At 61.3% G+C, this 27397-nt stretch overlaps 1 protein-coding gene across 3 annotated transcripts in view; it reads right to left on the minus strand.

Moving 5' to 3' along the window:
* Positions 1–5860: 5860 nt before the first annotated feature.
* Positions 5861–27397, minus strand: part of TLN1 (talin 1) — a 52291-nt gene continuing 30754 nt past the window's right edge. For all 3 annotated transcript variants that reach the window (XM_090037423.1, XM_090037421.1, XM_090037422.1), the window contains 36 exons: positions 27058–27171; positions 25832–25945; positions 25423–25557; positions 25175–25303; positions 24932–25034; positions 24420–24628; positions 23996–24115; positions 23322–23519; positions 22723–22862; positions 22375–22468; positions 22180–22269; positions 21847–21969; positions 21565–21708; positions 20849–21010; positions 20586–20726; positions 20244–20425; positions 19517–19649; positions 18237–18338; positions 17915–18085; positions 16984–17133; positions 15964–16065; positions 15712–15831; positions 15412–15558; positions 15032–15198; positions 14466–14649; positions 14041–14166; positions 13685–13801; positions 13292–13477; positions 13050–13157; positions 9725–9830; positions 9374–9498; positions 9120–9245; positions 8807–8869; positions 8395–8577; positions 7546–7671; positions 5861–6890 (listed from right to left, as the gene is read on the minus strand). In XM_090037423.1, the coding sequence (XP_089893549.1) occupies positions 6759–6890; positions 7546–7671; positions 8395–8577; positions 8807–8869; positions 9120–9245; positions 9374–9498; positions 9725–9830; positions 13050–13157; positions 13292–13477; positions 13685–13801; positions 14041–14166; positions 14466–14649; positions 15032–15198; positions 15412–15558; positions 15712–15831; positions 15964–16065; positions 16984–17133; positions 17915–18085; positions 18237–18338; positions 19517–19649; positions 20244–20425; positions 20586–20726; positions 20849–21010; positions 21565–21708; positions 21847–21969; positions 22180–22269; positions 22375–22468; positions 22723–22862; positions 23322–23519; positions 23996–24115; positions 24420–24628; positions 24932–25034; positions 25175–25303; positions 25423–25557; positions 25832–25945; positions 27058–27171 (4872 nt within the window). In that variant the 3' untranslated portion in view covers positions 5861–6758. The remainder of the gene's footprint in view (positions 6891–7545; positions 7672–8394; positions 8578–8806; positions 8870–9119; positions 9246–9373; positions 9499–9724; positions 9831–13049; positions 13158–13291; positions 13478–13684; positions 13802–14040; positions 14167–14465; positions 14650–15031; positions 15199–15411; positions 15559–15711; positions 15832–15963; positions 16066–16983; positions 17134–17914; positions 18086–18236; positions 18339–19516; positions 19650–20243; positions 20426–20585; positions 20727–20848; positions 21011–21564; positions 21709–21846; positions 21970–22179; positions 22270–22374; positions 22469–22722; positions 22863–23321; positions 23520–23995; positions 24116–24419; positions 24629–24931; positions 25035–25174; positions 25304–25422; positions 25558–25831; positions 25946–27057; positions 27172–27397) is intronic.

Consider the following 27397-nt stretch of genomic DNA (forward strand, 5'->3'; position numbering starts at 1 on the left):
ACCACGCTGCAGAAGAACTGCTCTCCTGGCTGGTTCAGCACCCACTGAGGAGCAGCGGCTTTAAGGCCAGTTTATGGAAATGGAAATCAACTCTCTAGCTTGTTCGTATGGCTGAGGACAAGCAAAACTCGGGGGCATCCGAACCCCAAGCCTCCGGGCTAGGGTCTGCAACTAGGATGCCCACCAAAGGATTTGGAAACATCTGAAGCCCCAGGTGCGGGTGGAGGATGTTTGCCAGTAGTGGGGCCACTTACGGTTCTGGACTCTTGGATTTGGAATTAGTTTTGGCTAATTTGGCCTTGGATACAAATTAATTAAAAAAAATCTCCACTGCCTGTCTCCATCCCCTACAGAAGCACTTGTTGGGTGCTGGATACCAACCCCCTTGGACTCCTCTCCTGAGCGGTTCCTCCCAGGTGTCCTGGCCTTTCCTGCAGGCCCTGGCCCCAGCCATCGCTCTCCACCAGACTCTTTCTAGATTGCCTGCGGCAGAAGGGTGCTGTGCGCTGAAGGCTGGGCCAGCATCCTCCAGCTGCACTGCTGGGCCTAGAAAAGACATGACCGACTCTGTGCACGGCCTGCACGCTTCTGGGCCAGTCTGAGCAGGGGGGAAATCCTTTCCTTCCCCCAGTGCAGCATTGGCCTGAGACTGAGTGCAGGGGCAAGACCCTCCAACCAGGACCCTGCGGGGTTGGTCTCACTGGAGCATTGGCCCAGCCTAGCCTCATCCCCAGCCTGGGCTGCAGCGAACACCCAATACTACTAAGGTGAACCCCGCCCCCCCCCTCCCCATAGCAACAGCAACAGGAGGGGGGAAAATCCCTTCCCAGCCCCATGTGACAACCGGTAAAGCCCTAAAGCCTGGGACAGGCAGACACCATCACTCTGCCCTGCAGCCTGGGGAACACCCACAGCAGAGCATGGGGATCGCTATGCCAAGAGCATCCCCAGCCAGTGGTTGCCCCCCCTCCTTGACGCCTCCAGCAACGGAGGGTCCCCCCCTTCCCTGCTGCCTGTCCCCTGCCTCCCTGCACCGACAGTGAAGTATCCCGACATCCAGGCTAAACCTGCTTGGCTGCAGCCTCAAGCTGTTGCTGCATCTCCTGTGCTGCGGTGAGGGAGGAAAGGTGCTCCCTTGCTCATGGCAGCGCTTCAGGTACTTGCAGACAGCTGCCACGTGCCCTTCCGCCCCACACACAGCACTTTGCACTTGTCCCTGCTGTATTTCACCTGATTTGATTCAGGCCATTTCTCCAGTCTCCCCAGGCTGGTCTGGGCCCCAGCGCCGTCTCCAGAGGGTCTGCACCCAACCCACAGCCGTGTCCTATGCAAATTGGCTAAGTGTGCACTCAAGTGCACCCGCTGAGCCACGAACAAAGGCACCGGAGCAGCCCCCGACCCCGGGCAGCCCCTGGGGACCATGGGCCCTCCACCCGCATTGAGCACTATTGTCCCCCGCTCGGCTCCCACTTGATGGCAGCTCAGCATGGAAACGGTGCCCACAGCCCCGCAGGCAATGCCCCACAGTGCCGGGTCAGACTGTCCATCACTGCAGCAGGCAGCACAGAGGCTTGGGGCAGGGCTGCAGGGTCAAGAAATTAGGGGGAAGCAGGAGGAGTCTGAGGATCTGGCTGGGGCTGGGGCTGGGGCTGGGCCTGTGCTCAGCTCCCCCGAGGGCAGCGCGGGGGGAACCTGCGCTCATGCACAACTCCCCACAGCCGTGCCCCACACGCTGCATCCCAGACCCAGGGAACGTCACTGGTGCCTGGGACTGCTGGGACCCAGCCGTGATCCATCCCCGGGACTCCAGCCCACTACGGCCCGGCTCAGCTCCTCTCTCAGGATGGCCCAGAACCTGCCAAATGGCTCCCGATCCCTGCCCTGTCTGTGGTCTGGGTACTGCGGCCTCCTGTCAGGGCCACAGGCACCTGTCTTTGCCAGCCCTCACCAAGCCTGCCCTGGCCTCAGAGGGGGGAGCCAGGGGCTCTGTGCCAGCTCTTCCCAGCAGGAACCCGCTACTCGTTCCCAGCCTGGTTTATTCCTGGCCAGTTGATCCCCAGCTGTCCCAGTGCCGGCCTGGGGCTCCAGCAGTCCCCAGCCCTGGGTATTCATAGAACATCACACTCCCCCTTGCACGCCTTGCACGTGTGGCCCCAAGCTTGAGCCTCTGCAAGGACAGGTCCGGCCCCTGCCCCAGGGACGGGAGTGCGCAGGCACGTGGGGAGCAGCCCAGTAGCCGGGGCTCCTTGTGCTGCCTGCAGCACTGACGGCGATGTGGAGATCCAGCCTCCGTGCCGAGGCTGGTGGTGCCGTGCAGCCCCCAAGGGTCAGCACCAGAAAGACCCAGGGCCAGCCCAGACCTGGCAGAGGCACAGGGAGTCAGGCCCATGGGAGGAGAGCGAGGGGCCTGAGCGGAACCAGGGGGGCAGCTGGGCTTGGGGGAGGCGACCGTGGTGGCCGGACACAGATGCAACCAGCCATGCTGTACTGGGATGACCAACCCCAAGGCTGTGGATGGGATCCCAGGACGCAATGGCTGGGCCATGGGGCACCTAAGCAGGACACACCAAGGTGGCGGCTCAGAGGTGTGAGTCAGCCCCACCCGCCTGTCCCTGCCATGGGCAAAGGTGGGCCTGTGCCGGGGACAGATGACACCTATCCCCAGGAGCCCTGACCTGCAAGGGGCTGCGCCCTGCTCCAGGGCCAGCCTGCGATGGGGCCAGCAGACACGGCCAGTCCTGGCTTTGCAGCCCCATGATGCACCCACCCTAAGACCACAGCCCTTTCCTGGGGGCAGCAGGGGGTGGGTTCATCTCCATGGCTCTGGGCTTTGCACCAGCTGGGGCCTGGAGAGTGGCTGGGCTCCAGGGCCTGCTGGAGAGCAGCAGGGAGCAGGCACTGTGCTTGAGGCAAGGTAAGTACTAATGGGCTCACTAAGCATCAGGATAGGGGAGTACTAAGGGCAAGTACTGGGGGGGGTTAGGTGTCTCTATACTAATGGTAGGAGTAAGGGGAATTAGCAGGAGGAACTTACAATCCCGCTTTTAGACCAAGATTTCAACCTGGTTGGGCTAACAAAAACCTGGTGAGACCCTACCCACGATTGGGCAGTGGACATCGAGGGCTACAGGCTGTACAGGCAGGGTAGATTGGGGAAAAAGGCGGGGGGGGGGAAGGGGGTTGGGGGGCGTTGCTCTATACATTAAGGAACATTATACATCTTCCGTAATAAAGGTGAGGACAGGAGAAGGGCAGATCAAAGTCCTGTGGGTCAGATTACAAGTGGGTAGGGGTGAAAAGGACTTAGTAGTGGGGGTCTACTGCAGACCCCTGTATCAGGGGGACAAGTTACACCTAGAATTCGTGAGGCAGCTCTCAGAGGCAGTGCGCTCAAAGGACCTGGCTGTCATGGGTGACCTAAATTACCTGGACATGTGTCGGGAGGAGCAGTCGGCCAGGTCTGAACACTCACGCAGGTTCCTAACCTACATACAGGACCTGAACCCAATACAGGAGGTGCACAGTCCCACTAGGGGAAATGCGTTACTCAACTTGGTGCTGGCCACAGGGGAGGACTTGGTCAGGCATCTGCAGGTACAAGGCAACCTAGGATATAGTGACCACCTCTTGATAGGATTCACTATCTGGTGAAAGGTGGGAAAGATAACTAGTAGGGCAGAAGTGCCAGACTTCCAGAAGGCCAATTTCGCTGAGCTCAGGAGATTAATAGTTAGAGTGGGACTGAGGGGTTATAACTTTGGTGAGCTGGCAGTCCAGGAAGGGTGGGAGTTCCTCAATGGACTGACCCTGCAGGCACAAAGCGGGACCATCCCAGTACACATGAAGGGAGGCAAGAGAGGAAAGAGAGCCAAGAAACCCTCTTGACTGAGCAGGGAAATCCAGAAAAGCCTATAGGGGAAGAGAGAGATTTACAAGCAGTGGAAGCAGCGGGCTGCCACCAAGGAGTAGTACACCTGCTTGGCTCGCACTTGCAGGGAAGCAGTGAGGAAGGCCAAAGCAGAAACAGAACTCAGGCTGGTTACTACGATTAAGGATAACAAAAAGACCTTTAAGTATATAGGGAGCAAGAAGGCAGTGCAGGGTAACATAGGACTGCTACAGGATGGACTAGGGCAGTTTGTAGCAGCTAGGGTGGACAAAGCTGAGCCCTTAAACAATTTCTTTGCATTTGTGTTCCTGCTTGTGGACTTTAGTCTGGCTTGAGAGAGATACCAATCCACCAATGGTTAACACTGATCTGGCAAAGGGGCACGTGGAGGGGCTGGATGTATTAAAGTTGGCAGGCCCCACCAAGGGTACTAAAGGAATTGGCCGGTATCACAGTGAAACCACTAGTACAACTGTTTGAGTGCCTGTGGCTCTCAAGGACAGGTCCCAGAAGACTGGAAAAGGGCCAATGTGGTCCCTATTTTCAAGAAGGGGAGGAAGGAGGACCCAGGTAATTATAGGCCAGTTAGCCTCACCTCTATCCTTGGCAAAACCTTAGAAAAAATCATTAAGGATCACATTTGTGGGGGAGCAGTAGGTAATACAATGTTAAAGGGGCAACAAGCATGGGTTTCTAGCAGGCAGATCCTGTCTGACTAACCTGGTCTCTTTTTATGACCAGGTCACAGAGTGCTTAGACCCAGGAGTAGATGTAGATATTATTTACTTGGATTTTGAAAAGGTTTTTGACAGTGTTGCACCCAATTCTTACAAGCAAAATGAGTAGCTGTGATGTTGATTTTTTCAGTCAGGTGTGTGGAAAACTGGCTTATGGGATGCACTCAGAAAGTGGTGGATGGGTCAGCCTCTGCCTGGAGAGATGCGGGCAGTGGTGTCCCCCAAGGCTCGGTCCTTGGACCGGTACTGTTCAATATCTTCATCAGTGATCTGGATGATGGTGTAGAAAGCACTCTGTTCAAATTTGCAGACAACACCAAACTATGAGGTATAGTAAACACACTACAGGGTAGGGAGTGAATTCAGGTGGATTTGGATAGACTGGGGAAGTGGACCCATCAGAATAGGATGCAATTTAACAAAGCTAAGTCTAAAGTGCTGCACCTGGGGAGAAAGAGTCACCAAGACACCTATAGACTGGGAAGTACCATTCTAAATAGCACAGCAGCAGAAAGGGATCTTGGGGTCTTGATCAAAGCAAAAATGAATGTGAGTCACTGATGTGATGAGGTAACAAGTAAGGCTAACTGTACTCTTTTTTGCATTAGTAGGTGCATCACAAGCAGGTCTAGGGAGGTGATACTTCCCCTCTATGCGGCACTGGTGAGGCTGCAGCTAGCATACTGAGTCCAGTTTGGGGAACCGCACTTAAAGATGGATGTGGATAATCTGGAAAGGGTTCAGAGGAGGGCTACTTGTATGGTTGAGGGCCTGCAGGTAAGACTCTATGAAGACAGAGGGACCTGAATCGCTTCAGCCTGTGCAAGAGAAGGCTGAGAGGCAATCTTGTGGCTGTCTACAAACTCTTGGGGGGGGGTCAGCAGGGAATAAGAGACACTGTTTACCAGGGTGCCCCTTGGGGTTACTAGAAACAATGGCCATAAACTGAAGTAGATTTAGATTGGACATCAGGAAGAAATTGTTTATGGTGATGGTTGCCAAAATATGGAATGAACTTCCAAGGGAGGTGGTGCTTTCCCCTATGCTGGAGGTGTTCAAGAGGAGATTAGACAAGCACCTGGCAGGGGTCACTTGACCCCAGTGCTCTTTCCTGCCCAGAGTAGGGGGTCAGACTCGATGATCTAATAGGCCCCTTCCAACCCTAGAAATCTATGAGGTGCCCCAGCAGGGTCCTATTCCAGCCTGGGGGCAACGTGCGGCACTGACATGGATGCATGGAGCAGCAGGAAACCAGCTTTATTGATGGTGTTTTGTTCAAGGGGATGTGGCCCTGGGGCAGGGCAGCCAGTTCCTCAACCTGCAATATGGAAGCTCAGAGTATCAAAAAGGGGGAGAAGCCGCAGCAAGTGCGGGGAGCGGCTGGGGCTCAGCCCAGGCAGGGTGCCACGGGCACTGGGATCCGTGCTGGGGTGGGTGAGGCCACGGGTCAATACTTTGGAGTTCAATGATACAAAAATACTGGCGATCTCAACACAGGCACTTAGGATCAAGAAGCTGCAGGAGGGCTGGGTGGCCCCACAGGACAAGGCACAGCAGGTAGGGGAGGGACTACAAACGGGGGCTGGCCTCACAGCCCAGGCAAAGGCACCCTGGCCCCTGGCTGCGGTGCCTGCAGGAGCGTGGGAAAAGGTGCAGCAGGCAGTAAGGCATCAGCGGTGAGGGTGGGTCTGTGCAAGAGGGAGGCATGGGGACAGCTTCTGCCAGCTCCACATGCTTCATTGTGCTGCAGACCCAAAGGCAAAGGGCCAGGCCAGGAAGGCACTGGCAGCTGGGGCCCCAAGTCCTGAGAGGGGGCCGCCCAAAGCACAAGGGAAGCACCTGATGGGGGTCAGGACGGGGGCAAGGCAGGGCATGGCAGGAGGCGGCACCGGAGGCTGGGGGTGCCAGCCTGGCCTGGCAGCACTCCCACCTCAGCCAGGTCCCACCGTGCGCAGGGCAGGGGGAAGCGTGTGCGCGGGCAGCCCTGGCCGGCGTGGGAAGGTGGTGCTGGTGCAGGCCCTGGGGCGCAGCGTGGGGTGGCGCCGTGCGAGCCAGGCTGGGGCCATATTAAATAGGAGCAGAGGGCAGCAGTCTCTGCAGGGGCGAGTGGGCAGCACTGCTTGTGTGGCCCCTCAATGCTGCCCCTCGTCTCGCAGCTCTGAGGGCAGGAACTTGTACTGCTGCTGCCGGATCATGGCCAGCTTCTTCCGCGCCTCCTCCAGCTCCCGCTCCTTCCGCAGCATCTCTTCCTGCGCCGCGATGATCTGCAGGGGCAGCACTGTGAGCCCTGAGCAGCCGGATATGACCCCTGCCCCCCCAACCAGGCACAGTCCATGGGTCTGCCCACTCACGCCTGGGCAAAGGTACCACGCAGATCTGGTGTGGCCCTGGGGGCTGCTGGCACCGCTGCTTCCCTGTGCCCCCAGCGCCTCTCAGCGGCCCAGCCAGGCTCTTGCCCTGGGGGTGGCTGGTCTCTCCCTGGGACAGGCCATGCCCAACCGGGTGTGTCACCCTTCCTGCCCCAGGCCCTTCCCTGCAGCACCAGGGGTGACACTAGCAGAGATGGAAAATGGGGCTGGGAGGACTTGCGGCCAGCCCCTCTCTTGGCACTGCGCCCTGTTGTTGCCCCCCGCCGGGGGCAATATCTCACTGCACCCTCCACCAAGGGGAAACCCAGCCAGAGACAGGGGTGGGCTGGGCACCAGCCAGCAGCAGTGACAGCACGGAGTAAATAACACGTGGTACCGTGCAGCTGTGAAAGCCATGGCCTTGGGTGGACCCACAAGTTTGAGGGGCCATGAGGGCTGTCCCCCAGCATGGAGCTGCCCTGGGCAGCAGCACCTGCCCTATCCCATCCCCACTGTGCTCAAGCGCCTGTGCAGGGCAGCAAGAGCCTGCTGGAGCCAAAGCCACCCTCACCTGAGCAATGCCCCCCACCATCTTTTCCTTCACCACCACCGTCTCATCGTGGTCCTGGAAGGCGGCGGCCTTCTGGGCAGCCTTCACCAGGTTGTCTGATGCCCTTTTCACAGCATTGCCGGCACCCTGGACAGGCGGAAGAGTGCAGGGCCAGTGAGCCTGGCCGGCCCCGTGCATGGCACCCCCACCCACAGGCACAGCTCTGCGCATGGCAGCTGCCAGCTCCCACCCCGGACTGGGAATAACAGGGGGTGGAGGGGAGCAGGACAGCAACGTGAGCTCGTGTGCCCAGTGCTCCCCAGAGAAAACCCCCAATGTGCTGCAACCCAGGGCACGTGCCCCAACACAGTTAACCAGGGCCTCATGCCTGCACCCAGCTTTGCTCTCCCCCACAGCTAACCCAGGGAATGCCAGAGACTGGGGCTTCATACCCTGAAACCCTGGTGCACACGCTGAACACCAGAGCCCCTTATTCCCAGAGCACTCAGTCATTGTTAATCCCCAAGCACCAAACAGTAAGGCGTTAGGGTTAGGGTTAGGAGCTGCTGTGGCTTGCAGTTCCCTGAGCTTGGAGCAGGGGGCATGAGCACTGCAGAGACGCACCGTGCACCACAGATGCCCCCTGGATAGGACCAGGCTGCCCTCACAGGCCCATGTCTGGTACCTGGCTCAGGACAGGGCCCTGGCAGCGCACAGCCCAGGTGCCCTGGGCTAAGCCATGGGCCCTGGGAGCTCCCCGTGGCAGGCACCCATGCAGTGGGAGTGCCTGGGCAGACATCCCCACGCAGCTGTTGATGCTCCCAGGGGGGTGGGCACCTTGTCCTGGTCCCCCTTACAGCAGGGACTTACCTGCAGCCTCTTCATGGCCTCTGAGTCCTGGTCAGCCTTGACCTTGCAGGCTACCAGGAGCTGGGCAGTGGAGGCAGCCACCTGCTTGGCGGACGAGATGAGCTTTTCCTCGCTGGCGTGGCCCTGCACTGCTGCGTTCGCCGCTTCACACAGGTTGTTGGTGGCAGCTGCCACCATGCGGGCCTGGCAGAGACACCAGCTGGTCAGGGGCAGCTGGGAGCCCCCAGCACTCTGGCATGTGGTGGGAGCGGGACAGGGCTGCACAGGTCCCACAGGTACAAGACCCCATGTTCAGGCAGTGACAGGGAGGGCACTAGGCCTGGGCAGCGACCCCTGCCCACCCCACAGGGTGGGGCCAGAGCCAGTGATCCCCGCCCACTGCAGGGGCGTGTTCGCTGCCTGCAATACTCACAGCTGAGATGAGCCCCTGGGACCACTGGCCGTCATCCACCGCGTTAGCTGGGATGGCACCAACCTGGGGAGTCAAGAGAACGTCAGTCCTGTCCTGCTGTGTCTGCCCCTCTGGGCAGTGGCCTGGCAGGATGAACATGGGCTGCAGCAAGGGGCCAGCAGCCTGGCTTGTCCTGGTGCTCCCCCCAGAGACCTCAGAGTTCTCCCGGGAGGGGAGGAGGACGAGGACCAGGACCAGGACACGCTGTGGTCTGCTGCACTGAGAACCCTCAGCCCCTGTGCTCCACTCTCCCCTGTCGCTGCCCAGCTTGTACCTTTCCTTGGGCCACCAGCTCCCTCTGGGCGGCTGAGGCTGCTTTCACCAGGGCACTGGTTGCAGCAGCGATGGACTTTGCAGCCTCCAGGATCTGCTCCTCAAAGTTCAGGCTCTCGTCCGCCTGCTGCAGAGGGAAACACATGAGATGTGACAGGCGGGGGACAGTGGCAGTGCACAGGCACCAGAGACAGACGGGGAACAGGGTGGGTGCAGAGGAAGAAAGGGGCCAAGCAAGCCAGTGCTGACACTTACCTTGGGCTTGGCTCTCGGCTTCAGCTGCTCCAGTTTCTTGGCTGCAGCCTCGATGGCAGCAGCTGCCCCCAGCAGCTCGTTTTCGGCGATGACAGTGGGGTCCTCAGGATCAACCCATTCGGTGCCTGGAGATGCAGCACCGTGGCACAGTTACCATGACAAAGAGCTAACCCCAATATTGCTCACTCTGTGGAGCACCCAGGCATCCTAGCTCCAACCCACATTAACCTACTCCCCATCCAGAGCCAAGGATGGGACCCAGGTGTCCTGGCTTCCTACTCCTGCAGCTGCCCAGCTGCAGGGCAAACTGAGCTGGCAGGGGGGCATGGCCGGCTGGGGCTGGTGCGTTACCTTTCATGGCCTCAGCAGCCTGGATGAGCTCGGTGACGGAGCCGGCCACGCGCTTGGAGTACCCTGCCAGCTGCTGCTTCAGCTCGTGGCTCGGCTTCTGTAGGATCTACAATGGGGTGGAAGTGGGCATGAGCAAGCCAGACCAGGCTGTGCCGCGGGAACCTGTGGCAGCCCCGCTCCAGACCTCAATCTGGGGTCAGCCCCCATCCCAGGAACCCTGCCCCCAAGCTTGTCCAATAGGGGACACTGCCTCACTGGCCTCCCCCCCACATCTGCCCTGGCCCCTGGTATTGGGGTGCTGGAAAAGAGCTGCTTGTCTAGCCCCCGTTCCAGTTTTGGTTCCCACCAGTACCTGGGCTGGTGCTGCGCGGGGGTGGTAGCCCCAGCCCGAGGGAAAATGCCACATGCCTGCGTCTGGCTCCTCCACACTTTGTGGGCTTGTCTTCCAATGTGGGGAGGGCCACGGCTGTCCTTGCTGAATGCTGGCCACGGGTGGCAGGAGCATACCCAGCATGGCATAACCCCGTCCCTCCCCGCTGGGGTCACCCATCCCGGGACCTGCCCTCCTCCCTCCCCAAGTCCTTTGGGCCTTGGAGTCAGCCAGACTACAGCTTCCACAATCAGTGGTGGTATGGGGGGAAATGTCCAGAGTGAGCTGAAGACCTGCTGTAGCAGGGGCCAGTCCCACACCCGAGTCCCTGGGACCAGCGCCGAGCAGCTGGGGGCAAGGAGCACGACAGGTGGGGCCTGGCTCCACCAGGTGCTGGTACAGCCCCTCGCATGCTGCACCTGGCACTGCCGCCCTGTAAACCCGTCAGGTGGCACCTCCTGGGAGCCAACACACAAGGTCATCCAATGTCATCCTGTGCCCAGAGAGGGGCCTCAGGACAGCCCTTGGTGGGGGTGGGCAGAGGGCACAGCAGGAATGCCACACCATACCATGCAGAGCACACCCCTGCCTTATGTTACTGCCCTCTCACACACCAGCCTCTGGTTACCAGGACTGCACACATGCACAAAGCAGAACCCTCGCCATGTGTTACACAGACTGCACACACATACACACAGAGTTCACCTCAACCTCATATGAATAAGACTGTGGATGAGCACACGCACACAGCACCACAGTAACCTTCTACACCTGGGTACATGGAGAACATGCCCAGCCTATAACAATAACCACCCAATGCCCAGAGCGTGTGCATGTGCATGCACACACACACGCGCATACACAGCCCTTCCCCTGCTTTATAGATTCATAGATTATAAGGTGCTGGAAGGGACGTCACAAGATCATCAGGTCTAGCCCCCCTGTACTAAGCAGGAAAGACAGCTGGGGTCAGGTGACCCCAGCGAGGTAACTGTCCAGTCTCCTCCTCTCACCTTGTCATCTACACTCCATGTGCATGCACACATACATGTACCCAAGCCTCACATCCCCCAGGGCATGTGGAAACACACGCAGAGCACATGCATGCAGTGCCATCCCTGAGTCACTCAGGGCACCTCAGGCCTCAAAATCTGCATCACTGAGACCGTGTATGCATGTGCGCACACACACTCGCACAACCACACATGCCCGCACATGCGGGCCAAGAGCAAGGTTCGTGCTGGCCAAGCCCCAGCGCCACGCCGAGCACTGTGCTACTCACCGGCTGAAAAGATAAAGCCAAGGGGACATGGAGAAGAGAACGGAAGAAAGTGGTGAGTGCCGGAGGCCACGTGTGGGAAGGGTGCCAGGGCAGGTGCTGGGCAAGGGTCCAGGAGGACCCGGCCAAGCACACGGGGCCAGGGCCTGCCTCTTGGGGGGAGCAGAAGCCCCCTGGGCCACAGATGCTCCAGGAGCATGGGGGCAGGGGCAAGAGAGGGGAGGCCAGGGCTAAGAGCCGATGGCTGCGAGGGGCCCTGGAAGTTAGAGCTACTGGCCCCAGCATGTCAAGGCCCAAGGGGATCTCTGGTCCCTCACTCTGCGCTGTGCAGCCTTGTGCCATCTGGACAGGCAGTGCAGGGGACAGGGACCCCCTCCACCATCCCCACAGTGCTGGGGCCCGTCCCTCGCTGTCACACGCCTGCACCTTCTCAGGACTCGCAGCCTCAAGGTGCCCCTGCAGAAGCCATGTTTCCAGGCTCAGGTCATGCCCAAGCCCTTCCCACTCCATCACCCCCGGCAGGGCAGAGGGTCTCACTTGTAGGTCCCCTGCTACAGCACTGAGTAGGGAGCTCAAGGGCAGGTGGTTGTTCCAGCATGGACCCCCCCTGCCCAAGCCACTGTGCTCCAGCTCCCAGCCCGGGCCTGACATGCAGCTGACATCCTGGGTGCCTGGAGCGCCGGGGAGCATGTTGCAGAACTCCTGGCTGGAACCATGGGTCTGGGACTCTAACCAGTGCTCATGCTCCAATGGTCGTGCCTCATGATGGCCCAGTCTACTATGCCCTGGCCCTGCTGAGTTGGCATGAGCTGGGCAACCCGTTATCAGACCAGGGAGTCACAGGCAGCTAGATATGAGGCTAGTCGGTTGCTACCCCTGTGCACCCATAGCCAGGACACAGTGGACCCCAGCCTGGCACCGCCGTGGGCCCCGGCACTGCAGGCAGCAGTGCATCAGGCTAAAGAGCATTTCTGGAAGCACTCTGCTCATCTCAACTCACTCATGCCATTAACCTTTCCTCGTCCCGAATTAGAGCGTGTCCAGCTCCACCAGCCAGTTGCTGGGCTGACTGCCTTGCAGCGAACCCAAGACCCTTTCAGCACTGGCATCTCCTCCCTCATGCTCTTGGCATGGCCCTGCTGCCCCGCAGTGAGCAGAAAAGGCCAAGCCAAGCAGAGCTGCACAGGGCTGGATAACGATGTGCCTCAGAATCGTGAATCCATGGGCCTGGAGGAGATCCTGAAGGTCACATCCAGTCCAAGACCTACCTGAGGCAGGATCAGCCCCATCCAAACCAGCCCAGACAAATCTTGTGTCCAAACTCTGAGCAGCACAACACCATCACCCTGACGCAGCCCCCAGCATCGCCCCTGCCCCAGGGAAAACAGAGGGGCTGCAGAGGCCAGCAATCCGGCTGCCCTGTGTACCTGCCCTGCCCCTGCCCCAGCAGCACCAGCGAGACGTTCTGTGAGGTCCTGTGTGGCACTTGCCACCACACTTTGTCAGCCCCCCTGTGCCTCAGAGCACAGTGGAACTGAAGGCCCGAGGCTCAAGCTGGGGACGGCACAGGCTCTTGCAGTCTGGGAGGCAGGCACACATGGCTGTGACCACTGAATTGCGGCTGGGCTGCACCGTGGCTGGGGGCACTGCGAGAGGCGGGGGTGGGGGTCACTCACCAGCAGCACGTGTTCCAGCAGCTCGAGGTAGCCATTGGTGCACTCCTTGCCATAGCGCAGCGCCCGCTGCCGCACATCCATGCTCACCTCGGGGTGGTAGGCGGCTTCCTGAAACCGCAGGCAGAGTCAGGCTGTGTCTGCCCAGGCCTCATTCACAGCTATTGCTGCCACCAGGACCCCCCACCATTGCTCTCCCCATGCCTGCCCAAGACCCCCACCTGGCCCAGCTCAGCCCAGCCTACCTTGCAGGCACGCAGCATATCGGCGATGGCACGACGGCTCAGATTTGCCGTGGCGATCACGTCCTCCTGTCGGCATGAGTTGCCAGCAGCAACAGCCTTGGCAGTTGCCAAGGTGATGCCTTTGGTCATCCGGATGAAATCCTCAGGGGTTGAGGTCTTGTCCGGAGGCATGTGGGAAGAGAACACCTGCGGGGAGAAGCTGGGGTGAGGCCAGGGACAAGGCGGGGCAGGTCCCATGAACCCCCCGGGGTCATGTCCACCCCAGCACAGGCAGGAGCTCTGGTACTGGCAGCTGTGCCATGTCCTGCTCCTGCACCAGGCAGCGGGTGCCAAGGCAACTGGTAGGGGCAGAAGCAGAGGATGCTCGGGGGGTCTTATTCAGGCAGCGCTCACTGCGAGCTCCTGGCGGATGTGCTCGATTGTGGCCTCTAGCGCCCGTGTCCCCTTTGTGGCCTCGTCCTCCACAGCCTTCACAGTCTTCAGCAAGGATGTGACATTGGTGACCATGACCTGCCAATAGGAGAAGCCAACTCAGCCGGGCAGGAGGCCAGAAGTCCCCAGTCTGGCCCCTGCAGCATCCCCTGAACCTCCCTTAGCTCCTACACCCTGCCTTAACACCCCTGCACCTTCAGCCCTGTCACCTTCTCCCCTGAGGCCAGCACCCACTAGCCTTCTGCTTCCTCCTCCTTGCTGGCCCCAGGCACCCTGCTCCCTCCCACACCACCCAGTGGCATCTCCCCTGCCCTGACCTTGGCCGAATTCTTCAGCTGATAGACAGCAGGGTCGTCTCCTGCTTTGCCAGCAGCTGCCTTGGTTGCACTGATCAGGTCCCCGAGCGCCTTGGCCACGTCCTTCACTGCGTTGATCAGGACCACCTGGGTGGGGGCAAAATCTGAGTGAGGGGTTGCCTGAAGTGCAGGGGGTCCCAGCAGGCAGATAGCGAGGCCAGATCCTTGCTGTGAACCCGGTGCCCAGGCACTTGCACCCGAGTGTCCCAGGACAGCTGCAGAGTCCCCCAACACCCAGTCCTGGATGTCCCAGAGGGCTGGGCCTCCCAAACTGAAACCCCAGGGCACCCAGAGCTCAGGCAGCACCAGGCCTTCTGGCACGCCAAGTGCCTGGTCAAGCCCCTTGGCCCCGAGTTCCCAGGACACCCAGTCCCAGCCCCTCCTACCTGGGTCTCGGGGTCTTCAGAGCCCAGGCTGGCGGCGCCCAGCTTCACCACCTCCGCCAGGCGGGTGATGGTGGCCACGGAGGACTGGGCAGCCTGCGCCAGCTTCTCCTGGCTAGCCGTGGCATTCTGCACCAGTACCTTGGTGTCCTCCACCAGTGCCTTGGCCGTCTTCAGGATGCCCTCCCTGCAGGGCACAGGGTGTCATGCTGGGTCACACAGAACCAGCACACAACATGTGACACATGCATGCGCAGCTAGGGAGACCGCACAGCTGTGCCAGTCCTCTGTGCTGACCCTGCAGTCAGAGTCAGAACACACCCAGACAGCACAACCTGAGGCTTGCACCCCCGTAGGGGAAGTCATGACATGCCAGCTCCCACCTTAGGCACACACGAATAGGGGCTGGGGGATCAGAGACGGCCCGGCTGGCACCTTCCAGCTGCCCCAGGGCCAAGGGCAATGTGACCAGAGGACTCTAGAGCCATGGGATGGAGTCCCCTGCCCCCATCCCTGATCTCTGTGCACAGCTGTGGGCCGGGGGGAGTCGGGGTACCCGGTTCTGGTACCTGTGGTCAGCAAAGGTCTCAGCGTTCTCCCGGTTCAGGGTGCCGGCAGTGGCGAACATGATGGTGGTGTCAAGGTCAGCGATGATGCCCGAGACGGCACTGGCGGCGGTGATGCAGGCCTGGGTGCCACGGTTTCCAGCCTGCAGGGCTGCCAGCACATGGGACACCTGTGGGGAGGGGTGGTATGAGTTGGGCACCAGGGCTGTCACCTGAGCCAGACCCAGCGCCATGGGGTAGGTTGGACTGGGGGTGCAGCAGGGGTCCCACACCCCACCAAGGGTCCTGCCCTCTCCTCCCAGTTCCCCTCTGGTCCCTCTGCCCCCCTGGCAGGTCCAGCAAGGCCCTATCTGCCCTGCCCCACCCCCTGCCCTGCCAGGCACCTTCTCGGAGACTTTGCGGGCACACTCGATCAGTTCCTTCTTGGTGTAGGCATCACTGGGGCTGCACTGCAGGGCTCCGGCCTTGGTCACCAGTGCAGCGCAGCCATGGCCCAGCTCCTGCACCCGGTTCTTGATGTGGAAGCCGATCTAGGAAGAATGCAAGGATGTCACCCAGAGTGGGCACAGCACTGGGACCCCTCAGTCTCCCATGGGGAACCCCAATTGTCACCCCCAGCCCCAGCAAGATGTCCCAGTACCCCCACCAAGGAGCCAGCCCCTGCACCACCCCTGGCCCCTCACCTCCTCATTCTCGGCAGTGAGGGCAGCGGGCTTGGCCTGGTGTGCCAGTTGCCCGTACTCACTGGTGAGCTGGTTGGCCAGAGTGCCCAGCTCGTCAGGGCTGGTTGTGGACTTGGTGACCTGTAGGGAGGGCAGGGGTCAAAGGTCATGGGCCAGCCAGCTCTGCAGGGGAGTGGGCAGGCACAGGTGCTGCTGAGGGAGGGCCGACAGCAGAAGCAGCATGGTGCAGGCCTGGTTAGCCCCAGCACTCACCATCTCTTGCACCGTCACAGCGATGGCCTTGGCAGTCTTGACCATGGTGGTCTGGTAGTCTACAAAGGTCCCTTCTGGCTCCCCCATGGGCCCCTCATCCAGCTGCCAGGGAGAAAACCCTGAGTGAGGGGCCCTGCAGCAGCCTCAGCTTTGCTCCCACATACCACTTTGGGTCAGCGGCAGGCTGCTATCCCCCTCCCTACAATACCCTGCTTACGTTTCCCCATAGCCTGCCTCTGAGCAGGCCCTACCCTGGGGCAATGACTTCCCATGTCTCCTTGCAAGCCCTGGCCAAGTCAGGAAGCTGCAGCTCCCAAGTGTGTGACCCTGTGGGAGCAGGGACCTGAGCACTTGGGAATGTAAGGGCCAAGTGGGTCAGACCAATGATCCTGCCTCCGACAGTGGTGGGTGCTTTAGAGCAGTGCTCTGACTTCTAAACTCTGGGGGCCACACCTTCCCTCATCATTGCTGGCATGGGGCTGCCAGAGGAGACACCTGCCTGCTCTGGTCTACAGCTGCTCACGGATCCATTGTCTATGGACCCATCCAGCCCCTCTTGAATGCAACTGCTCCCTGCCTCTATCGCCTCCAGTGCCAGCCAGTTCAACCACAAAGTGTATAGAAGAAGCACTTCCACTGGTTTGTTTTCAGCCTGCTCTGATAATTTCACCACATACCTGAAGTATCCAGTATTGTGGGACATGGTGAAGAACAGACTCTGCGCTCACTGTCTGCACCCTTTATGATTTCATAGCCCTCTGTTATGTTCCCTCAGCCTTCTCCTTTCCAGACTTGCATCCTAGCCTTTCCTTGTGCTTCCAGCACAGCACCTGCTCCAGACCTCCGAGCATCTTGCTTACCCCTTTAGACCCCTGATCATCCTGCTTGCCCTTCTCTGAACCTTTTCTAACTCCACGACCTCCCATGTGAGAGGCCCCTGGCAGCTCATCTCCAGCCCCGGGGGCCACAGTCCCTGGACCCCGAGACAGGAGGCGGATGGCTCCAGTGGTGCATGCTTGCCTGGTTGATGGCCTGGGTGATGGAGTCTACCATGCCGCCCACTACACCAGCGGCACTGGCAGCCTCATTCAGTGTGGTTGTCAGGTCCTCCACAGCCTCCTTCATCATCTGCACGGCCTCCTCCAGGGCCTCCTGCGTGTGGGCGGCTTGCTGAAAAGACAGGTCATGTTGGCAACCGTGGCAACTACACCAGTGCAGCCATGACACAAGGGCAGTGAGGACACAGCACCTGGACATGCACTCACAGCACCTCCAGCAGGCTCCCCATGGCAGGCAAGTGTCACACGCACACCAGGCCCCACTCCATGTTTAGCACGTTTGCTTTGGCATGTGCCCCCGGCACCTGGCTGCTGGTTCTCCCATAGCAAGCATGCACTGCACACATATCATCCTCTACCCTCACGTGGTACGTGGCATGCACCGTGACTCCCCTGTGGCAGGCACGCACTGCACATATGCTGCTTCCCACCACATGTTCAGCACGTGTGCTTTGGCATGTGCTCACAACACAGTCCTCTAGCAGCACCTACCCTGAGCCTGTGGCCACCCTCTGACCCCATGTGCTGCAGAGGACTCTCCACCCAACCTGCACACACTCCCATGTTACATATGCGCACTCAGGCTCATTTCTTGCTGCAGAAAGGGGTTGCATGCACCTGCACACATCCACAAATGTGTATACACACCTGCACACACATAGACCCCTGAGCACAACTGTGCACACATGTGTACACAGCTGCACATGTGCATACATGTGTGTATACACACACATACATACACACTTACACAAGCAGCCCTCCCCCCCATACACACACTTGCACGATCTCCCCCCCTGCTCCCAGCCCCACGCACAGCCCTGGTGGGCACATCCTGCTTGGTGCTGCCCCTGCCCTGCCCTGTCCAGGCACTAGAAGCCGCCGCAGCTCCCCACCTTGGGGTTGCCACCAGCCTCCTTGGCTGTGTAGAGCAGCTGTAGGGCCGACTCAGCCAATGTCTTGGTTTGGTCCAGGAGGTTCATCTGCTGCTGGTGGTTCGGAGTCTTGGAGGCGGCGCCAATGGCAGCCAGGGTGAGCGGCTCGAAGTACTGAGCCATCTGTGACACCTGAGGGAGAGAGATCAGTCTAGTGGGGCCCAGCCAGCTCAGCCCTGGGGCCCCTCTCCACTGGGCACAGGCTGGCCTGGACCCTCTGAACCCAGTCCCTGTCCCCACAGCCTCCTGCCCTCAGCAGCCCCCACCCTGCCCCAGCCATTACCTTGTGTCCCAGCTGGGAGGCCTCAGCCCTGGCAGCACCAGCCATGGGCTCGATGAGGTTGCTGATCTCCTGAACAGCTGTGATCATCTGGTTGTGCAATGCCTGGTGGGGAGAGGGGCTGTCAAGGGAGAGCACAGCTCTGTGGGGACATGGGGGGTCACCAGGACAGGGACTGAAGGAGACCAGCAGGTTCCCAGCAAAGGACACCCAGGCACCAGGGCTGGAGTCAGCAGGGCAGGATGGAGTGGCAGCACGACCAGAGGGACAGAGACATGTGGGCACAGACCATGGCTGCACGGGGCTTGGCCACAAGTCACAGACATCACAGGGCAGGGCTGGCAGGGACTTGCAGAGCTCACATTTAGTCCAAGCCCTGCCTGAGGCAGGATCAGCCCTGTCCAAGCCATCCTGAAGAAATCCATCATCTAAACTCTTCTGCAGACTCTCATCAACCCTGATACAGCACAGTCCTAACACTTACCCCTGCTGCAGGGAAAGCAGGGAGTTGTGGGGGGCCAGCATCCTGCTGCTGCAAAGGAGGTTAATACACACCTGAGACCCTCCCCACCCCCAGGCAGAGGGCGTGGCCCTGTTGCACAGGAAGACAAATCCCCCAGTCCACACCAGTCTGAGCAGGGGGGAAATCCCTTCCTGCCCCAGTGTAGCGTCAGTCTGAGCCTGAGCACAGAGGCAAGCCCCTCAAGCTTGGACACCGAGGGGTTGGTCCCACAGCAGCATTAGCACAGCCCAGTCCCTATCTTCAGCCTGCACTGCAGCAATACCCAGCACCTCTGCGGTAAGAGGCTTAAAACCCTCCAACACATGTAGCAGAAAGGAGAAAAAATTCCTTCCTGTCCCCATGGGACAACCAGCGCTGAAGCCTGGGAAACCCCCACAGCAGAACACGGTATGCTTTGCCTAGAGCATCCCCACCAGTGGCTGCCCACCCTCTCCTTGACACCTCCAGTGATGGCAAGTCTACAGCTCCCCTGGCATCTCTCCCACTGCCTCCCTGCTTTAACAGTGACATTTATCCTAAGACCCAGGCAAGGGGAGGAACAGAGCATTGGAGTGACGTGCACCAAGGGGTGGGCAACTGGGGGTCAATGCACTATGGCTCCATCACCCGCATGTCAGGCAGTGCCGCCCCTGGGGGCCCATGCACCAGGAGCCCTGGCAGGGGGTGGGCGGCAGGGAGCCCCTTTGGATCTGGCGGGGCCTGCTCGCTACCCGCAGCTCCCCTCGAGCAGGGCGTGCTGAGTCCTGCCAGCTGCACTCACCTCCTGGGAGATGTCCTCGCGTGGGGCCAGCTGCTGGCTGATGGCAGCCAGGGAGGCCTGGTCCACATCTCGCATGCACTTGTTCAGCACCTCGATGGCCTCGTCGCACTCCTGCTGCCCCGGTGCCTTGTCTCTGCATGACAGGAGCCGGCATCCTCAGGCTGAGCATCAAGCCAAAGTCGCTGCCCTGCAGCATGGCTGGGGCCCCCAGACTACCAGGGCCACTGGAGAGGCCTCCCTGGGCTTTGGCCAGTGCTCCCACTACCCTCCTGCTTTGACTGGTGGCTGGTTCAGGTGCTGCCAAGCACGTGCCCCTTGGCTCAGCATCCACCAGAGCACAATGGGGCAGTAGGGTGCAGGGGGCAAAAGCCAAAGAGCTGTATGTCCTCCATCAGGCCAAGTCAGAGGCCCAGACTCCCTGTTCCCCAGCCCCTGCCTTTCCTGACAGACATTGGCCCTGGAGAAGTCCAGGCAGTGTGAGGCATCAGCCCTCACACTAGGCTACAGAGTGTACACCCCCTCCCCTAGTGCTGAATAGGATGGATCTACTGCAGATGCAGGCAGCCAGCCCTGCAGCACTCGCACTCAGGGCATGCTGCCAAGCAGAGCTAGAGCCTTTGTGGGGTGATGAGAGCCAAGCTGGGACACTAGGCACCATGGCCCGGCCTGCAGCTCAGAGCAGGTGGCACCGGCGTGGGCGAGACCCTGGCGCAGGCGCTGCTCTCACCTCATGTTGGTGATGAGCTTCTTGATGGAGTCGGAGACGGTGCGAGAGTGCCCGGCCAGCACTGACCACTGGGGCGGGTCTCTGGGGTTGACAGCAAGTGAACGGGCTGTCTGGATGAGCCCGGACGAGCTCTCCAGCATAGTCTTGGCTGAAGAGATGATGGGCTCCATGGCTCGGCGCCCCTGCGGGGGAGCAGCCCGGTGAGCCAGCAGCACCTCCTGTTGGCCCCTGCAGCCTGGGCTCACACACTCCCACACCCTCCCCTGGGCTGGGGTAGACCCTGCCCACTCCCCAAGGCTCCCAGTGCAACCACCCCACTGGGCCCCCAGGCCCGACTCTCACCTCAGGGCTGATCTGGGCAGGGACGGTGGCAAACTCCGGGTTGGAGGCAAAAGCCGTCAGGTTGTCCACAGCCTCGATGAGGGGGGCGGTGGCTGCCCGGCAACGTTCCCGGTTCTCCTCGTTAAAGGCTCCATCCAGTGCCTGGGTCAGGTGGGGAGATACCATCTTGCAGCAGCGCAGACAGTCCCCCACCCGCCCGATGCCCGCCTTCCCTGCACCCCTCTGCAGCCATGCCTGCCTTGCTGACAGCAGCCGGGTAGTACCTTGATGGTCTTGACCAAGCTGGCGGTGCTGTTGGCCACCTCCTTGGCGGACTGCACAAACTGGCGCTTGGCCACAGGGTTGGCGGTGCGGGACGAGGCGAGGCGGCAGGCGTTGCACAGGGCCGAGGTGTGCTTGGCTACAATGGTGGCGGCTGACAGCACCTGTGAGGGAGGGGAGGGGGGTCAGCCCAGCCCACGGTCACGAAGTGGTCACCCCCTCTGGTCCCCTGCCTGGGGCCAGGAGTTGTCCCCAGTCCATCCATGCTGGGGGTCACAGCCTTTGCCAGGCTCCTTCCTCTTCACCCCGGTCAGGCCAATTCCATGGCTGGATCCTTAGAACGGCCTCTGTGGCATCGGTTGAGATCAATCATTCCTGTGCAGGGTGATGGGGCCAGGCCCTGTGGGGACTTGATCCCTCAGGCAGCCCCATACCAGAGCCCTTGGTCAAAGCCTCTCAGTCCCTGGCATCAGAGCCCCTGGCCCTCTCCTCTCCACCAACCCCTTGCTGACAGGCCTGGGTCAGAGGCCTGTGGGGACCTGTGCCCAGCACACACGCACAGGCAGGAACTTGCCTTGGGCTCTGGCTGCTCCTCCAAGGCCCTGCCCAAGCCACAGCATCAGACTGAACCTCCCACGCCCCATGTCTGCAATGACCCAGCTGTGGCTGCTGATCTCCACCTCCCAGCAGGAGCCGGCCCCGTGCGCAGTGCCCTCACCTGGGATTGGGTGCAGGCTGGGTCCACCAGGTTCTGGCAGGCCACCTGGATGGCGTGGTTGGCTCTGGCGAACTGCGTGGGGTCCACAAGGCCCTGCAGTCCAGCCTGGCTGTTGGGGTCCGACACACCCACTAGGTAGGCAGCCTGCGAGCAGGGGACAGGATGTGTGAGGCCCCGAGCCGGTGGGGTGGGAGGAATGGCAGCACAGGGCGGACCCTGGCAGTGAGGCAGGGGGACAGCCAGGCCCCCCAGTGCATTTGGTGGTGCCGTGGCCTCGCCTACCTGAGCCGCTGCCTCCGTGAGCCCGCAGAGCGCCTTGGAGGCGGCACTGATGGCGTCCCCGAACTCAGGCAGCTTGCTGTTCTTGGCATGCTGAGAGATCCCAGCCATCGACTCGCCCAGCACCTGCACCAGAAGCAGCCCTCAGCTCTGCTCACAGCAGCCCAAAATAGCCATGGGGCAGAGGCATTACCTTCCCCACCTGCATGCTGATGGCAGAGCTGTGCCAGCCCCAGCACACCCCACTAGCCAAGGCACCACCTAGGCTCTGAGTGCCCTGGCTCCCCAGGCCCCAATCCAGCCCCCAACACCCCGTGTGCCCTGGCCGGGCCTCACCTTGGAGTTCTCCATGACGCTGTCCAGGCAGTTGAAGTAGGACAGGTCGTTCACGGCCTGTGTGGGGTTCTCCAGCAGCTCCCGCACTGTCTGTGGGGCACACGCATCAGGCCAAGTGCCTGTTGCTCCCCCCACCCCATGCTGCCCCCCTGCCTAACGGGCAGCCCTGTCCCCCCCGCCACACCTGGCCCCAACCTCAAGCTCCCGCAGAGCGTTGTCACACTCCTTTTGGCCAGGTGCCTGCTGTGTGCACATGGTGATCAGGTTGTTGATGCTGTCAGTCACAGCTCTGCAGAGCCACAAAATGCAGGGTTAATGCCTAGCATCTGCCCCATCAGTCAGGGCAGGTGCTGGCAACCGGGGGGGGGGGGTGTGGTAGCGGCACTGGTCCTGGCTGCTCCTGCCTCTGCCAGCAGGGACGCTGCAGCCCCGCTTGCAGCCTGCTGCACACGCCTGCCCACACCCAACCTTGGCCTTGCCCGTCACCCACTGCCCACCCCACATGGGCCTTGGAGCTGGGCCAGAGCTGGTGGCATCTCCTACCGCGCAGCAGCAGCCAGCTGGCTCTTGAGGTTAGGGGCAGTGGGGTCGGCGGAGAGGGCCTTGGCGGCCAGCAGCAGCTTGCTGGATGACATGGAGATGCTCTTCAGGTTCGACACCACTTGTGCCTGGTCCTCCTTGTTCTGCAATGAGCAGAGGCCCTGGCCTTGTTACCCCAGAGCCACATGTTGTGTCCCGCCCTGCCACAACCTGCCCCTGCCCCTGGCTGTCATTCCGGGGCCATGTGACACATCCTGCCCTGCCACAACTCTCCTGGCCTGTCACCCTAGGACCACACACTGTGCCTCACCCTGCCATGACCCCTCCCCCCAGCCCATCACCCCGGGGTCACACATCGCGTCCTGCCCTGCCACGATCCTCCCGGCCCATCAACCTGGGGCCATGTACTGTGCCCCACCGCCCTCCCCCAGCAGCTCAGCTGCCCCCCACTCTCCACCTCCTCGCTGTCCATCTTGCTAGCCAGCTCTGCAGTGGTGACGGTACCAGTGCAAGTGCCAGCCCCCACCTGCTGCCTCCATTGCTCAACCCTATGCCCAGGCCCAGTTGCAAGCCCAGCGAGGAGCTGCCTGCACCATGCTCACCGGGGACTGGCTGGCCATCTCTACTCCCGCCTGCAGGAACTCGTTGAAGTCCTGCCCAAATTTGCCAGAGGCCTTGGCCAGGTCTTGGGGGGTCCCGCGAGACGCCTGCACCAGCTCGTTGGCCGACTGGTTGAGCCCGGCAGCTGCCTGGTTCAGATGGCCCTGCGCCTCCTGGAAGTTCTTGCTGCTGGGGGGGAACTGAGAGCAGAAGGGGTGGTCAGGGCCACAGCTGCACACGTGCATACAGCCCATGGCCCTGGATGCCACCCCAGGGGTGCTGCCCAGGGCAGGAGACCCAGAGAAGCACATGACTTGACCCCCACCACGGCAGCAGGGTCAGATGCCCAGGGCATGCTGCTGTGCTGGGCACTGTGGCTCTGACTCCTGCCCACAGCTCCCAGCACAGGGGCAGGGTGGAGGCAGCGCTGGTCATGCGGTGGTTCTGGGAGCTTCATGCTACATGCACGAAGCTGATGTCATGAGCCCAGCCCTTCCCCCCAGCACCTCCCAGGTTGGGCCTGGCCCTTCCCAGCACCAGCATCCCAGAGCAGTGAACACTGGTGCAGAGGGCTAGGCCGGACCTTGGGAAATCCCAGTCAGCTACCCGCATCAGAGGAGCTGTCATGGGAACAGGGCAGAGAAGGGCCCAGCCCCAGCCCCAGCGTGACACTCACTGACTCGGCCAGCAGCCTCTTGCTGGCCTCGCTCACGGTGCGGATGGCGGCGTCCACATCACGCTGCCCCGGGAGGCAGTTCACACAGCGGTTTAAGGCCTGGGACACGGCCTTGGCAACCTGCCGGGACGGTGGGTGGGGGCAGTCACTCACCTGTACACATGCCCCCAGCTCAGCCCGCCCCCCCCCAACCAAACCATGGGCCCCTCCCACCAGTCCCGCAGGCACAGGGGATGTACTCAACCTCACCAGGGACACAGGGCTGCTCTGGAGAGAAACTGGGGTGGGCCAGGGAGTGGCTCCCAGCATCACCAGGCCATGAGTCCTGTGCTCACCTGGGCCAGGTGCTGCTGGCTCTCAGGGTCTGCAGCCCTGTGCTCACTTGGGCCAGACACTGCTGGCTCTCGGGGTCCCCTGCACTCACCTGGGCCAGGCGCTGCTGGCTCTCAGGGTCACCGGGCTTGCTCACAGCCTTGCGGACCTCCTCAATGAGGTTGCTGGCCTTGTCCATGACGTCGCCAGCACACTCCAGCATGGCACTCTGTGCCTGAGGGTCTGACGTGGTGGCCGCCACGCCACGGGCAGCCTGGCTCAGCGAGCGCAGGGCCTGAGCCACCTCCCGTGCAGCAATCCCTGTGAGCGAGATGTAGGTCAGGGCCCCGGGCTGAAAGGGACTGGGGTGTTGCCCAGAGAGGCAGGGCTCTGCCCCTGCAGCTAGATGCACATGGCTGGACTGGCCCCTCCCAGGGCTGCCTGCCCCTCGCCTGGATTGCGACTGGCCACTGACCAATGCTCCCTGCCCACTGGTCTGTCTAGGGCCAGGGAAACTTCCTAGAGCTGGGACTGCCAGACATGTGACACCAGATGGGGCCTCATGCTGTGGCAGCAAGGGCTCATCTCTTCCTTGGTCCCCATCCCATTGAGCATTGCCTGTACCTGTGTAGTTCTCGTTGCCCTGGGCCACCTCTCCTAGCAGGTGGGCGATAGCGGAACTGACAGCCTTTGTGCTGTTCCCCAGGTCCTGTGCGCACTTCTCCATCTGCAGGACAATGGGGGAGGGGGAGCTTCCCTAGTCAACAGCCATCCTTCCCCACCCCGCTGCCCCACCACATACCCCACTAGCTCTGCCACTCGTGGGAGCCAGCATGCCCTGCCCCATCCCTCTGCATCAGCCCTCACCGTCTCCCCAGGCAGAGGCTTGAGCTTGCCGTCCCTGGCGGCGGCCTTGGCTTCCTGCAGGTCTCGCTCCAGGCTCTGCACGAGGCTGAGGGCTGAGTCGATCTCCAGGGGCCCACAGGCCTCCTGTGCCTGCAGCGGGAGAGGGGTCGTGACAACATGGGGTGGCAACAGCCCCCAAACCAGGGGCCCTGGGGCTCCCTCCCTGGGATCCACCCCACACCACAACACAGGCCAGGAGGACATCTCACCTTCTGGGCAGCCGTGCGGAGCTCGGCGAGGGCTGCGGCCAGGTTCTTGGCACACTGGCTGAGCTGCATGGCGGAGGCCTGGTCCGTGATGGTGGGAACAGTGGCCTTGGCAGCAGCCACCATCTTCCCTCCGGGCTGTGGGGCCAAGAGAAAGGCTGTGAGGACAAGATAGTGAGCAGCAGCATCCCATGCCAAGACAGTGCCCCTGAGCCTGGCACTGCATGCCCAGAGCCCAGATGTGCCAGGTACAGAGCCCGGCGACCTGGTCACCCCAGCAATGGGACCAGGAGTCTCAGGGGTGCAGAGCGATGCCAGTCAGCAGCAAAGGGTGGGTGCAGAGTTCAAACCCCCATCTGCCATGCGGTGCGCAGAGGGGCTGTGGGGACCCCTGGGGCACCAGTCCAGGTACCTGCAGGAAATTTTGGCTGGCAGCAATGAGGGCCAGCTGCGCGCTGGGGCTGTCCGGCTGTGACTGGCTCCCTCGCACCCCCTGCACCAGCATCGGGATCTGATCTGCAACCACCTGCAACCAGACCAGGAGGAGAGTCAGCAGGGTGCCCCAGACAAATGTGGCAAGGCCAGAGTGGTGCTTCCAGGACTGGCTTGACCCTGGCCCCATGCTGTTGTGCTGGGCGGCCACATGGCAGAGCCAGGACCAGCTGAGACCACAGCCAGCCTCACATTATTGGCCAGCACCTTCATTTCCTGACTCGCGCTGGAGACCTGAACCCCCCGGGGCTAGGGTGAACCCAGGGCCTCTCCTGCAGCCTCCGCAACTGGACGAGGATTCCCAGGAAGGCATCTCAGTACCAGGTCTCAGCCCGTCTCCCCAGGGCTCAAACGATGGTTCCAGTACCTGCCTCCACCTTGCTCCATGCAGGACTGGGCAACGCTGCGCATGGCACAGCGCATATCTAGTCTCCTCCGACACGACTTGTGTGTCATCACGCGCTGCAACGCGACAGCGGGATGCGTCACCCATGCAGATCAGGGCCCGGTCCTTAGCTCACTCCTGCCTCCAATTCTTTGTTAAACCCCCTGGATCAGCTGGCCAGGCCACAGACACCTGGTCAGCCCATGGCACAGCACAAGCACATCTCCCAGGCACAGGGAGGGCACCGGGTGGGAGGCAGCACTGGAGAGGTCTCTGGGCTGATGCTTCCCCTTTGCTGCACCCCCTTCTGCCACTGTCTGTGCCCTGTCTGTCTCTTTTGTCATGTATGTTTTTCACCTGTAACGTTGGCCTCCTTTTCACTACTGCCCCAGGGCAGGCTTTTACACAAAACTGCCTTTCCCCTGATTTGTAACTGCAGTTTTTTGGACATCTGCCTAGCACCAGCCCCGGTGAGTGGGAACCCTCTGGCTGGAAGAGGGTGCGGGGGATCGGAGCAGACCCCGTGGTCTGTGTGGGGGACCTAAGGCTCCTTGTGCTACACCCAGCAAGGGCAGCGACAGCTCCCAAAGGTGCTAGAAAGTGAGCTTGTGGTCTGGGTCGATGGGGCTCTGTTCGGTACCACTCAATGGGCAGGAGAGGCTAAACGGCACAGCCCTGCAGGCGAGAGGGCTGGGTGGGGGGAGGGTGTCGAAGCTGAAGCTGGCTCGGGCTGGGCCTAGGACAACGTGCCCCTTCCTTACCTTGCAGCTCTGCACCAGCTGCTGCTGCACGGCCGGGTTCTTGTTGAAGGAGGCAGCGTGCTGTGCGGCGGCGATGGTCTGCGTGGCGGAGGCTGCAGCCTGCTTGGCTGCATGCTGGGGAGAAGGTGGCATGTGAGTCTGAGCCACGGGTGTGTGTGTGGGGGCTGGCAGTTCTAGGGCATGAGGCAGAGGCAGTTGCCCATGTCCAGTACTGAGGCAGCCTCCTCCAGCTGGCAGGGCCTGACTCTCCCATCTGGCCCTCCCCCAGAGGCTCCTGCTGGTCAGCTCAGGGCCAGGCACGGGCTCTGCACAAGCCTATCCACAGAGCAGCACCAGCCCT

The sequence above is a fragment of the Crocodylus siamensis genome, chromosome 3, assembly GCF_052110815.1.
Source record: "Crocodylus siamensis isolate JL-2025a chromosome 3, ASM5211081v1, whole genome shotgun sequence".
Classification (NCBI taxonomy): Eukaryota; Metazoa; Chordata; order Crocodylia; family Crocodylidae; genus Crocodylus; species Crocodylus siamensis.